This window comes from Sapajus apella, unplaced genomic scaffold (genome assembly GCF_009761245.1).
Source record: "Sapajus apella isolate SASKATOON/1434 unplaced genomic scaffold, GSC_monkey_1.0 scaffold164, whole genome shotgun sequence".
Lineage (NCBI taxonomy): Eukaryota > Metazoa > Chordata > Mammalia > Primates > Cebidae > Sapajus > Sapajus apella.
Window position 1 is genome coordinate 1,792,855 of NW_022437104.1, and position 12,873 is coordinate 1,805,727.

General features: G+C 45.2%; 1 protein-coding gene across 1 annotated transcript in view; it reads right to left on the bottom strand.

Moving 5' to 3' along the window:
* The window catches only part of ITIH6 (inter-alpha-trypsin inhibitor heavy chain family member 6), a 39,889-nt gene that overhangs the window by 20,886 nt on the left and 6,130 nt on the right, over positions 1–12,873 (bottom strand). Inside the window, exons 3-5 of the mRNA XM_032266954.1 lie at positions 12,713–12,823; positions 11,633–11,880; positions 9,328–9,497 (exon numbers count right to left, since the gene is read on the bottom strand). Of these exons, the coding sequence (XP_032122845.1) occupies positions 9,328–9,497; positions 11,633–11,880; positions 12,713–12,823 (529 nt within the window). The remainder of the gene's footprint in view (positions 1–9,327; positions 9,498–11,632; positions 11,881–12,712; positions 12,824–12,873) is intronic.

A 12,873-nucleotide genomic window follows, 5' to 3' on the forward strand; every position in this document is an offset into this window, starting at 1 on the left:
AAGGATGAGCAGACCACAAAAAATAGAAAAACCCATAACAAAATGGCAGGAATAAGTCCTTACTTGTCAATAATAACCTTGAATGTAAATGGGCTAAACTCTCCAATCAAAAGACATAGAGTTGTTGAATGGATTAAAAAAAATAAGATCCACTTATCTGTTGCCTATAAGAAAAACATTTCATCTATAAAGACACACATAGACTAAAAATAAAGGGATGGATGATGATATTCCATGCCAATGGAAACAAAAAAAAGAAAGAAAGAAAAGATGAGGAGGAGCTATACAGAGACGTTATCTTAAAGAAGAGACAAAGAAGGGGTCTGATGATGATAAAGGGGTCTATTTGGCAAGAGGATATAACAATTGTGAAAATATGTGTACCCAACACTGGAGAACCAAGATACATAAAGCAAATATTATTAGAGCTAAAGAGAGAGACAGACCCCAACATGATAATTGCTAGAGTCCTCAAGACCCCACATTCAGCACTGGACATCTTCCAGACAGAAATCAACAAGGAAACATCAGACTTAGTCTGCACTATAGATCAGAAACCTAACAGATATTTACAGAACATTTCATCCAATGGTGGCAGAATATACATTCATTTCTTCAGCACATGGTTCATTCTCAAAGATACACCATATATTAGGTCACAAAACAAGTCTGAAAATTCAAAACAATTGAATACCATCAAGCATCTTCTCTGACCACAATGGAATAGCACTAGAAATCAATAACAAGGGGAAGTTTGGAAGCTATAGAAATACATGCTCCTGAATGAACAGTGGGTCAATGAAGAAATTCAGAAAGAAATTGAAAAATTTCTCAAAACAGATGACAATGCAGAAACAATATACCAAAACCTGTGGGATACAGCAAAAGCAGGACTCAGAGGGAAATTTATAGCTACAAGTGCCTACATCATATAAGAAGAAAAATGTAAACAACATAATGATGCATCTTAAGGACCTAAAAAAGCAAGAGAAAACTAAATCCAAAACTAGTAGAGGAAAACAAATAATAAGGATTAGAGCACAAATAAAGAAATTGAAAAGAAGAAAAGAATACAAAAGATCAAGGAAACAAAAAGAGTTGTTTTTTTTTAAGTTCAACAAAATTGACAAATCTCTACCCAGACTAGCCAAAAAAAGAGAAGATCCAAATAAATAAAATCAGAGATGAAAAAGTAGACATTACAAAATGACACTGCAGAAATTTAAAGGATCATTAGTGCCTACTATGAGCAATTATATGCCAATAAGTTAGAAAATCTAGAAGAGAATAGAGAACCCAGAAATAAGGCCACACACGTACAGCTATCTGATCTTTGACAAACCTGACAAAAAGAAGCAGTGAGGAAAGCATTTCCTATTCAGTAAATGGTGCTGGGATAACTGGCAAGCCATTTGTGGAAAAATGAAACTGCACCCCTTCCTCACACCATACACAAAAATGAACTCAAGATGGTCTAAAAACTTAAATGTAAAACCTAAAGCTATAAAAACCCTGGAAGACAACCTAGGCTTCTGGACATAGGAAAGGGTAAAGATTTCATGATGAAGATGCCAAAAGCAGTTGCAACAAAAGCAAAAATGGACAAGTGGGATCCAATTAAACTAAACAGCTTCTAAATAGCAAAGGAAACTATCAACATAGTGAACAGACATAAGAAAATGTTTGCAAACTATGCATCTGACAAAGGTCTAATATGCAGCATCTATAAGGAACTTAAACAAATTTACAAGAAAAAACAGCCACATTAAAAAATAAGGAAAGGGATGAACAGACACTTCTCAGAAGAAGACATACATGCAGCTAAAAATCATATGAAGAAAAAGCTCAACATTGCTGATCATTAGAAAAACACAAATAAAAACCACAATGAGATATCATCTCACAACCAGTCAGAATGGCTACTATTAAAAAGTCCAAAAACAACAGATGTAGGCAAGGTTGCAGGGAAAACAGAATGCTTAAACACTGTTGATGAGAGTGTAAATTAGTTCCACCACTATGGAAGACAGTGTGGCGATTCCTCAAAAACCTAAAATCAGAAATAACATTTGACCCAGCAATCCCATTACTGGGTATATAATCAAAGGGGCATACGTTTTTTTATTATAAAGACACATGTATATGTATGTCCATCACAGCACTATATACAATGGCAAAAACAAGGAATCAACCTAAATTTCCATCAATGATAGACTGGATAAGAAAATATGGTATATATACACCATGAAATAGTATGCAACCATTAAAAACAATGAGATTGTTTTTAACAGGAACAGAGAAGAAGCTGGAGGTCATTATCCTTAGCAAACTAACACAGAAACAGAAAACCAAATACTGCATGTCCTCAATTATGAGTGGGAGCTAAGTGATAAGAACATATGGACACGTAGAGGGGAACAACACCCCCTGGGGCCTGTCAGAGGGTGGAGGGTGGTAGGAGAGTGAGAATCAGGAAAAATAACTAATGGGGCCAGACGTGGTGGCTCACACCTGTAATTCCAGCACTTTGGGAGGTCGAGGCAGGCGGCTCACCTGAGGTTGGGAGTTTGAGACCAGCCTGACCAACATGGAGAAACCTTGTCACTAGAAAAAATACAAAATTAGCTGGGCATAATGGTGTATGCCTGTAATCCCGGCTATTCGGGAGGCTGAGGCAGGAGAATCGCTTGAACCCAGGAGGCTGAGGTTGCCGTGAGCCAAGGTTGCACCATTGCACTCCAGCCTGGGCAACAATAGTGAAACTCTGTCTCAAAACAAACAAACAAAAATAACTAATGTACTGGGCACGGTGGCTCACGCCTGTAATCCCAGCACTTTGAGAGGCCGAGGCGGGTGATTGTCTTAGGTCAGGAGTTCGAGACCAGCCTGGCCAACATAGTGAAACCTTGTCTCTACTAAAAATACAAAAAAAAGAAAAAAAATTATCTGGGCATGGTGGCAGGTGCCTGTAATCTCAGCTACTTGGGAGGCTGAGGCAGGAAAATCACCTGAACCCAAGAGGTGAGGTTGCATTTAGCCAAGATTGCACCATTGCACTCCAGACTGGGCAACAAGAGCTAAACTCCGTCTCAAAATAAATAAATAAATAAATAAAAACTAATAATGACTAATGGGTACTAGGGTTAATACCAGGGTGACAAAATAATCTGTGCAACAAACCCCCATGACCCACATTTACTTATATAACAAACCTGCATGTCTACCTCTGAACATAAAAGTTAAATTAACAAAAAGAAAATCTAGAACAAATGGACAAATTCTTAGACATGTACAACCTACCATGAGTGAAGCATGAAGAAATTCACAGCACAAACAGAACAATAACACACAACAGGATCAAAGCTATGGTAAAAAGTATCCCAGTAAAGAAAGGCCAGGACCTGATGGCTTCATGGCTGAATTCTACAACACACTTATGCTTATTTTTGTTGTTGTTGTTTATTTTTGTCTTTTTGTTGTTTTTCTTTTTGTGGAGAATGAGGTCTCACTATATTGCCCAGGCAGGTCTCGAACTCCTGGGCCCAAGCTATCCTCCCGCCTCTGCCTCCCTAAGAGCTAGGATTATAGGCGTGAGCCACAGCACCCAGCTCTACAAAACAGTTAAAGAAGAACTAATACCAACCCTACTCAAACTATTCCAAAAAATAGAGGAAGATGGAATACTTCTAAACTCATTCTACATGACCAGTATTGCCCTGATACTGAAACCAGACAAAGACACATCAAAAAATGAAAACTATAGGCCAATGACTCTGATGAATATGGATGCACACATCTGCAACAAAATACTAGCAAATTGAACTCAATAACACATTCAAAAGATCATCATAACCAAGTGGGATTTATCACTGGGATGTAAGGATGGGTGAACATATGCAAAGCAATGTGATATATTATATCAACTGAATGAAGGACAAAAACCATATGATCATTTCAATTAATGCTGGAAAAGCATTAAATAAAACTCAACAGTTCTTCATGACAAAAACCTTCAAAACACTGGGAATAGAAGGAACATACCTCAACATATATGACAGACCCACAGCTAGTATCATACCGAGTGGGGAAAAACTGAAAGCCTTTCCCCTAAGGTCTGAAGCATGACACAGATGCCCACTTTCACCACTGTTATTCAACAAAATACTGGAAGGCCTACCTAGAGCAATCAGACAAGAAAAAGAAGTAAAGGACATCTGAATTGGAAAGGAAGAAGTCAAGTTATCCTTGTTTGCAGATGACGTGATCTTATACTTGGAAACCCCTAAAGATCCTACAAAAATATTAGAACTGATAAACAAATGCAGTAGAGTTGCAGGGTACAAAATCAACAAAACAAAATCACTAGCATTTGTATATGTCAACAGTGAACAATCTGAAAAAGAAATTTGAAAAGAAATCCCATTTATAATAGGCACAAATAAAATTAAGTACTAGGAATTAACCAAAGAAGTGAAACATTTCTATAATGAAAAGTATAAAACACTGTTAAAGGAAATTGAAGAGGACACACACAAAAAATGAAAAGATATTCCATATTCATGGATTGGAAGAATCAATACTGTTAAAACGTCCATACTACTCAAAGCAATCTACAGATTCAAAGCAACCTTAATCAAAATCCCAAAGACATTCTTTACAGACATTGAAAAAACAATTCTAAAATTTAAATGAAACCAGAAAAGACCCAGAATAGACAAAGCTATCCTAAGCCAAAAAGGACAAAACTGGAGGAATCACATTGCCTAACTTCAAATTATACTGCAGAGCAATAGCAACAAAAACAGATTGGTACTGGGAGAGAAACAGACACATAGACTTATGGAAAAGAATAGAGAACTCAGAAATACACTAATCTATAGTGAACTGATTTTCATCACATGTGCCAAGAACATACACTGGGGAATGAACAGTCTTTGCAATAAATGGTGCTGGGAAAACTGGCTATCCATATGTAGAAGAATGAAACTAGACCTCTCTCTCACCATATCTAAAAATCAAATCCAAATAGATGAAAGACTGAAATCCCAGACCTCAAACTATGATGCTATTAATACTACAAGAAAACCTTGGGGAAATCTCCAGGGCATTGGTCTGGGCAAAAATTTCTTGAATAATGCCCAGTAAGCACAGGCAACCATACTAAAAGTGGACAAATGGCATTACATCAAGTTAAAAAGCTTCCGCACAGCAAGGGAAATGATCAACAAAGTGAAGAGACAACCCACAGAATGGGACAAAATATTTTCAAACTACCCATCTCACCAGGGATGAATAACCAGAATATATAAGGAGCTCAAACAACTCCATAAGAAAAAACATAAAAACACAATCAAAAAAGGGCAAAAGATGTGAATAGATATTTCTCAAAAGAAGACATACAAATGGCAAACAGTCATATGACAAGGTACCCGTCACTGATCATCAGAGAAGTGAAAATCAAAACTACAATGAGATATCATCTCACCCCAGCTAACATGGCTTCTACCCAAGAGACAGGCAATAAGAAATGCTGGCGAGGATGTGGAGAAAAGGGAAGCCCATACATTGTTGGTGGGCATGGAAATTAGTACAACCGTACGGAGAACAGTGTGGAGGTTCCAATAAACTAAAACTTAGAGCTTCATCATACAATCCAGCCATTCCACTGGTGGGTACACTCCCAAAAGAAAGAAAATCAGTATATCCCAGAGATATGCGCACCCTCCTTTTGATCACATCTGTTCGCAATAGCCAAGACTTGGAAACAACGTAAATGTCCATCAACAGATGAATGGATAAAGAAAACGTGGTACATACACACAATGGAGTACTATTCGGGCGTAAAAAAAGAATAAGATCCTGTCATTTGCAACAACAAGAATGGAACTGGAGATGATTATGTTACATGAAATAAGCCAGGCACACGAACGCAAATCTCACATGATCCCACTCATTAGTGGGATCTAAAAAATGAAAGCAGTTGAGCTCATGGAGGTAGAGAGTAGAAGATTGGTTACCAGGGGCTGGGGGGTACAGGGTAGTGGGGAGATCGGGGGAAGGCAGGGATGGTTAATGGGTACAAAGAAAAGTGAGAAATAACGAATAAGAGTATCTGATGGCATGACAGGGTGACTACAGTCAACAATAATTTAATTGTACATTTACAAATAAGTCAAAGAGTATATCTGGATTGTTTGTAAAACAGGGACAAATGCTTGAGGGGATGGGTACCCCGTGATGCCATTATTACGGATCACATGCCTCTACCAAAACATCTCACTTACCCCATAAATACATACATATACCTACCGTGTCCCCACAAAAGTGAAAAATAACAACTTTACTAAAACACACAAACCCAATGGCTGTATTTTGAGTGTCTTGGGACTGCCTCCCCCACCCATGTACGTCACAGTTGAACATGGATGACAAATGCTGTCTTCAAAAGGTGATTTTCGCTGCCATCTGCGACAGCGAGCTCTCCTCATTCTCCACCGCCTCTGTCTGTCCACTCCCTTCGCAGTGCTTCCCAATATTTGTCAGGTCAAAGCATGAGAAGAAAATGATCATGCTGGTGCAGCTCAGTGGAGTGAACTGCTGGGGACTGGGGCTCTGGGTAGGCTGTGTGCAGTCGATGGGGCGGCCGAGGGGATCCACAGCTGCTGGATCAGGCCGTTCCACCTCAGCTGCGCCTTGAGGGATCTTCCCTTCTGGCTCCACACACACTCCCCGGGTGACCTCCCTCTGTCGCTTGGCTTCCACCACAGGACCCCTACCAGTGACTCCGAATCTCTTCCCCCATCCAGGGCTCCCGCAATTGCCCCTCACCAGTGGGTACACACTCACTGCTGGACCTGTGCCCTGCTTTGTCTCAAGAAGCCTCCCATGCATCCTGCCCAAACAGTGAATTCGTTGTCCTGCCCCTGCGTGGCCCTTGTATGCCTTCCCGGTCACGGGCACCGTCATCCACACGGTCACTCTGGAGACAAATCTCAGTGTTGCCTTCAATCCTCGGGTGGCCCCCATTCCCTGCGGCCAATCAGCCTCCAATTCCTGTTGCTTTTCTCTGCTGGATACTTCTCCGGGCCACCCTCCTCTTCATCCCTCACTGACCAAGCCCACGCTCAGGCCTCATTTTTCTCAGGTTCCCCTCTTCTACGTGGCCTCTCCCATCCATGCTGCTCAGAGGCAGCATCTGGGACCCTGTAAACGCGACCTTGCAACGTCATTTTCTCTCATGGCTCCCTGGTCACCTACAGGACAAATGCCATGTTCGCTGTGTTGCCCTGCAGGACTCTCCAGCCTTCTACGTGACTCTTTGGGTTTCTCATCTCACATCTCTGCTCCAGAATGCCGAGCTATTTGTAATTCCCTACACATGCTCGGTGAGCCTTAGCCTGTTTCTTTTCTCATGCAGCCACCGCTTCGCTGGAATGCCTTTCCCTCCCACAGGTCGCCTTCCATGGCCCACTTTTATTCATTCCTTAGCACACAGGTCAGCCTTGGTCTCCTCCGGGGAACCTTCTCGGACTGCCTTTCCTCTTCATTACGGCTTCCATCCTATCTTGTGTGTCACGGAAGGGACACCTCTACCCTGGTGCCCGTATTGGGTTCCTGTGTCTCACCCAGAGACGGTAAGTAGGCTGTATGTGTGATACCCTTTGAAGCTCCCAACGTTGGCCAACACAATAAGGTGTATGACAGAGACGAGGTGCCCAGTTATCCCCAGCAGGTGGATGTGCTGAGCTTTGAATGAAGGGCACACTCAAGTAGGAAGTGGGAGCTGAACTGAGTGCTCCTGGTGGGGTGTCAGCAGGCGTCAGGGCTCACGGTGCATGCGAGTTCCTGGTTGTACTAGTCAATGCCTAATCCCATGCCTTCCATCTGTATTTTGACTGCAGGCAGCTGTGGTAATGGTAAAGAGTGAACCAGCAGAGGAATGCCTCCATGAACTAAACACACCCACATGGCAGAACACCAGGTTAAAGCCCCTGCTGCCACCTGCTGGCAAGGTACCCTCAGCTCCTATCCTGACAAGAGAATAACTTCTACTCCCCCTACACAACAGACTGAGCCACACCGCTGTGCCTCTGCACATTCTGTTCCTTCTCTCTGCATGCTTTTCCCATCACCTTATCGACCGACTTGCAGATACATCTGTTTCATTTTTCCCATGCTAACTTAAATTCCAACTCCTTTAGGGTGATGGTCCTGAAACCCTCCTCCACTGGCACCCCCACAGAACCCATGACAGACTTATACATAGCACCTAGAACATTCATGGCTGTCAGGGCTCTGCGTATCTGGCTGCTTCAGGACGGGGAGATGGCAGAGGGAGATGAGTGGCTGCATCTGACTCACTTCTGAGTTGTCAGAGTCAATGAGTACAGGATTGGCCTAGTCCACATATTCATTCAACAAATGAATGAATGGATGAATGAATGAATGATGCATGAGAAGAGATTTAACCACAGGACACTTTTGGTCCAGGGCAGACAAAGGAATTGTTGATGGATTGCAGTCATCAAGGAGGAGGTGTTTTGGCAGGCTTTCAGGGACACGAGGATGCTGAGTAGTGGAGCAAGGAGGAAGAAGTCATTCTCAGGGCAGCTGCCACCATGAGCAAATGCTCACACAGACGAGAGGCAGGCTCGGGTGCTTTGGAGAAAGGTGTGGTGTGGTGTGGGGCAGCTGGAGGGTGGTTTATGTGCTGGGGTTGAGAGTCCTGTGGTGGGAGATGCAGGGTGGGAACAGATGTCTCAGGCTGCCCCGCGATCCTCATGCTCAAGCCAGACCCCTGGGATCAGTGCTCTGTGCATTCCCGTCTGAGAGAGCGTGGGACCTCTGCTGTTTTTCATGAGTGCGGAAGCTCAGAATTGAAGGGCTCCATGTTTAGGCAGATGACTCCACTGAAGCAAAAAGGATTGTTAAAAGCCAAGAGAGAGCAAGGAAGCCTCAGAGAACACAGGAGAGCATAGGAGCTGCAGAACGCGTGAGAGCCCATGAGCATGGGCGCCCAATTAGTGGCGAAGGGTTCATTTCTCAGAAGGATTGTCTTCGAGTGGGCTATGACTTGCTTCAGTTAGGGATGGGTCCTTTGAGCACTTGATTCAGTGAAGACAGATCCAGGTCTCCAACCCTTTGGGGGATTCAATGTGTCTCCCAAGGTTGAAGCCATCTGTCTTTTCACGTCAGTGTATCCTTGTTCGCTAGCTCTCGCGTATCCCTAGGGAAACTAGAGTGAACAACTTGGAGAGGCCCGGTCATTGCTCAGGCCTGTCTAACCCCAGAGCCAACCCTTTCTCCCCTTTCCCCAGACCCCGTCACCTGCACATCTCCAATGATGTCCTCCATGACCACATCGTACTGCACCAGGAAGTCGGCCATGATGCCTGAGCCGGAGAAGGCTGACTGGTCTTGCAACGTCGGGCAGTAGGTGATTCGAACACAGGTGTCTCCCTTCTCGATCTTGGTGGATGGGGGTGAATCCACCTCACCTGTATGAGTGGGGAAGATTGGGGCAGGGCTGTATGGAGGGCTTGCCAGACAAAAGAATCAGGGAAAGGGCAGCACAAGGGGTAAGGGGTGCTATCTGGGGAGGGTGAGAAGTGTAACCCCTGGCCAACCGCTGGCGCCTCCTGCCTACGACAGCCTTCCACCTGCCCTGCGATCCTCTCCCAGTCCCACAGTCAGCTCCTCTCTGCCTCCTCCAACAAGCCCAGCTGGACAGACTCAGCCTGGCCCTCAGCTCCCAGGCCCTGGCAGTGTGATCCTCACTGGTAACCTCACCCTGCCTCACTGCCCATGCAACCTGGGGCCCAGTCTTTGGAGACATGGCATGTCCTGAGGTAGACCAGCAGCCAGCGTCTCTTCCCAGAGAGGCAGTGCAGTCAGTGTGTGTCCAGGAGACAGACAGACACACAGACAAGGTCTGGGTCTCCCCGCTTCCCCCCACTGCTGCGGGAGACAGCAGCCTAGCAAGGTTGTCTTCTGGATCCGATTTGCTATTTCTTCTTTTCTTTCTGCCTTCTGACTCTGGGCACCACGTGTGAGAACAAGCCTTTTAGAGTCTCATGAAATCAGATGAATCTCTGGTCCCGGATGTTTGCTGAGCTGGCCACAAAGATCATCTCCTCTGGAATCCAAGACAAATGTCCATTTAGAAATGTCTCTGTGCCTCCTTTTCTTCCAGAAAATAGAAACTGGGAATTCTGCTCCCCCTCCTTCCTGCTACAGCTGTCAGGAAGCTCAGGGGCACACGGAGCCCCACACTCTCTGAGGCGCCTGTTCACATACATTCCCTTGGCTTCCTTCCTCTTGGAGCTCTTTGTTCTGCTTTCTCCCCCACAGGATTGGTTCGACCCTCTGTTTTAACCTTTAAGGAGAATGGGGGAGGGACCTGCCATTTATAGCTTAGGGCTGAAGAGTTCAGGCCTAGGGACTCAGATGGCCTGTGGGCCCAGGTCCCCGCTGCTGCTGTGTGTCCCTGTAAGCCTCTGGCTCCTCATCGACAGCACAGGCAGTGCTTGTGGGAAATAAACGAGGCCATTCATGTAAAGCGTTTGGAGCCATAGCTGCATCTCAGTGAGTGCCACCTAATGCTAATGAGCATGGTGATGGCGCAATCTTCTCTGCACCACATAATCGGGAGGGAGGAATTCTCTCCGAGTCTCACAGTGGTCCTGGGCTGTAGATGCCGTCTCGTCCATTTTACAGATGGGAAAAGTGAAGTCGAGCAATGGAGTGACTGGCTTTGATGGTCCCACGTTAGGGGAGTGTCAGCGCTGGGACTTGGTTCCAGTGTGTGTCTGTCTGTGTGTGCTGCATCCGCTGTCCACCACAGGGCCTCTCTGGGCCAACAGGGTTGAATCAGGTGGGACCTCCAATGCTAAACAGCTTTATATGGTGGACACATGCGCTGGGGATTTCTCTGCGCCTGTCCTCCCATCTCTCAGATGAGGTGAGCAGGCCAGCTCCGTGGTTCTCCAGCCTGGCTGGACGTCAAGGCCACCTGACACTGGTTAAAGACACAGCTTCCCGGTCCCCACCCCCATGCTACTGAACCAGACCCTGAAGGCTGGGCTCCAGGAATCTGCGTTTCTAGGAGCCCATGTTGTGATTCTGATGTAGCCAGCCTGGCCTTCCAAAACCTCTGGGTGAGATGTGAAGCAAGCCTGTTCAGGCAGGACACCTCTTCCCTCCAGGGCATGAGACGGTGTCCTCCAGGGAGCCTGTACTTGCTGTGCGCTCACTGTCCTGCCATTCTCTGGGGATCCAGGGAAAAGCACGATTTGGCCAATGTGGCTTCTACAACCTTCAGCATGGCTAACCCATGATTTAACTTCATGAGCCCATCCAACGAGCCCTCCCTTATCACTGATGTTTTTTCTAGGGAAATCAAGAGTCTGGGAAGTTTGTAATGTGCCAGGTCATACAGCCTGTCAGGATCATGCCAAAGTTAAAATCCAAATATTTTCAACTTCAAACATGCCCTCTTCTCACTGAATCAGTAAGGAACTTGGCAGTGAGTACAGAGCAGAAGTGACACTAGAGGGAAACCCAATGGAATTGGGACGGTTCTCAATCAGGGAAGGCCATGTCTGATGGGTGACCCATAGTGCTGCCCACATACTTGCATGGGTATTGGTGCGCAGGCGGCTGGTCCTCAAGGGTGGTATGTGCACATAGGAAATGCCTGTCCTTTCTGACACTGTAACCTCTATGCTCAGCCTCTTCACCAATTGGCCGGGCCTCAGGCTCATAACCAGCTGGTACTGGCCCTGGTGCCGCTGAAGCAGTTCCTCATAGGCCAGGGAAAAAGTCACCTCTGTGCCTGCTGCCAGGCTGGTGGAGATGCGGAACTTCTCTGATTCCCGGTCCCTGGGCAGGAAAGGGAGGAGGGTGGGAAGACAAAGGTATCTTTTGAGGAGTACAGGGGCTGTTAGATGGCCTAACCCTAACCCTGGTCCCAGCAGACCTGACTAGGCTTCTCGTTCAACTGAGTCACTGGCCCATGGTCTGTCATCCATGCAGGCACTCATCAGTCTGTCTCTCCCTCCTTCCCTCATTCAACCTCCTAAATATTCTGCTTGAGAAATTATCTCACAGGTGGCCCAGTCTTAAGGGAACTTAGTCCATGAAAATCTGAATCTAGAACACACCAACTAGAGTCTAATGATTCATCTTACAAAAGAGTTTTCAATTTACATACAATGCCTCATCCCCTTCTAACAGCCCCTCCCACTCTCCCCTCCCCTGTGATTTTGAAGGAGCTTGCGTATATGGCAGTAACTCAGTTTGCTGGAGGCAAAGCTAAAGTTTTTCGCTCCAGGAAACTCTCTTGGAAGCTGGGAGGAAACACTGAAGGAAGACAATACATTTCTGCCAGCTGAATGGAACTCAGGAAACAAAATTCAATTTAGAAAAATCTCACTTGCATGTAACCTTCCCGGAAGGTGCCAGTTCTTAAATAAGCCACAATCTGCTGACAGTAGAAAAGTGGAAATGGGGAAGCACATTTCCATTTATTGAATACCCACTCTGTTACAGGCTTTGATATTCATTAATTCACATCATCTTCACATGATCCTGTGAAGTAGACGTCATGTCCCCACTTTACAGAGATGGAGACTGAGGACCAGAGAGAAGGTGCATCTCCCCTGGTCACACAGCTAAGCTGATTAAGTCATGTTTGGACTGGATGGGGCCTTACCTGATGCCTACGTGAGCAGCTGTTTTTCCCTGCTGATGGGCTTCTTCATAGATTTTCTTTGCCTGGTGCTTCTCTTTGACTTCTGCAATGTAGACTTTATTGTTGATGGTCCTAAGGGGGCAAGAAAGAGGAGGGACGGCAGAGACAGAAAATAAAGAGTT